This window comes from Cynoglossus semilaevis, unplaced genomic scaffold, assembly GCF_000523025.1.
Source record: "Cynoglossus semilaevis isolate Cse_v1.0 unplaced genomic scaffold, Cse_v1.0 C19149628, whole genome shotgun sequence".
Lineage (NCBI taxonomy): Eukaryota > Metazoa > Chordata > Actinopteri > Pleuronectiformes > Cynoglossidae > Cynoglossus > Cynoglossus semilaevis.
Window position 1 is genome coordinate 1 of NW_007586197.1, and position 1,124 is coordinate 1,124.

General features: G+C 52.0%; 1 protein-coding gene across 1 annotated transcript; it reads left to right on the forward strand.

Annotated features, from left to right (window-relative positions):
• Window positions 1–47: 47 nt before the first annotated feature.
• On the forward strand, window positions 48–1,121 carry LOC103399195 (potassium voltage-gated channel subfamily D member 3; the record flags this gene model as incomplete). Its single annotated transcript, XM_008337919.2, has 1 exon — window positions 48–1,121. A coding segment is annotated over exon 1 (1,002 nt), but the record flags the coding sequence as incomplete, so codon positions are not given.
• Between the last annotated feature and the right edge of the window lie 3 nt (window positions 1,122–1,124).

Here is a 1,124-nt window from a genome sequence, read left to right on the forward strand (position 1 = left end):
CGCCTTACCGAATTCCTTGGCCTGTTTCTTCTTTTTTTTCAGATGGCAAACGATCTGAGGCCAAACTGGTTGTGAAGGTGCTCGATTTCTTCCCTCCTGCCCCCCAAGCTGGACACAGCATGGCGGCGGGAGTAGCTGCGTGGCTTCCCTTTGCTAGGGCAGCAGCTATTGGCTGGATGCCTGTAGCCAACCTGCCAATGCCAGTTGCGCCGGCAGAGAAGAGCAAACGCCAGGACGAGCTGATCATCCTTAACGTGAGCGGACGGCGATTCCAAACCTGGAAAAACACACTCGATCGATACCCGGACACCTTGTTAGGAAGCTCTGAAAAGGAGTTCTTCTACAACGAAGAGACCAAAGAGTACTTCTTTGACCGGGACCCCGATTTGTTTCGAAGTGTGCTCAACTTCTACCGCACTGGGAAACTCCATTACCCCCGCTACGAATGCATCTCCTCCTACGACGAGGAGCTGGCCTTCTTTGGAATTATTCCAGAGATTATCGGTGACTGCTGTTATGAAGAGTACAAAGACAGGAAGAGAGAGAATGCTGAGCGTCTGATGGACGATCAGGAGGACAATAAGGATGCTAAACTGCCCAACATGACCTTCAGGGAGACCATGTGGCGAGCCTTCGAGAACCCCCACACCTCCACTATGGCTCTGGTTTTCTACTATGTCACGGGGTTCTTCATTGCTATTTCTGTTATCACCAATGTGGTGGAAACAGTCCCCTGTGGCTCTTCACCAAATCAGAAGGACGTCCCCTGTGGTGAGCGCTACACTGTAGCCTTCTTCTGCATGGACACGGCCTGCGTCATGATTTTCACCGTGGAGTATCTGATGCGTCTTTTTGCGGCTCCGAGCCGCTATCGCTTCATGAGGTCAGTGATGAGCATCATTGACGTGGTGGCCATATTGCCCTACTACATCGGCCTGGTGATGACTGACAATGAAGACGTGAGCGGGGCCTTCGTCACCCTTCGGGTTTTTCGCGTTTTCAGAATTTTCAAGTTCTCGCGCCACTCGCAGGGTCTGCGTATCTTGGGCTACACATTGAAAAGCTGTGCTTCTGAGCTGGGCTTCCTGCTCTTTTCTCTCACCATGGCCATCATCATCTTCGCC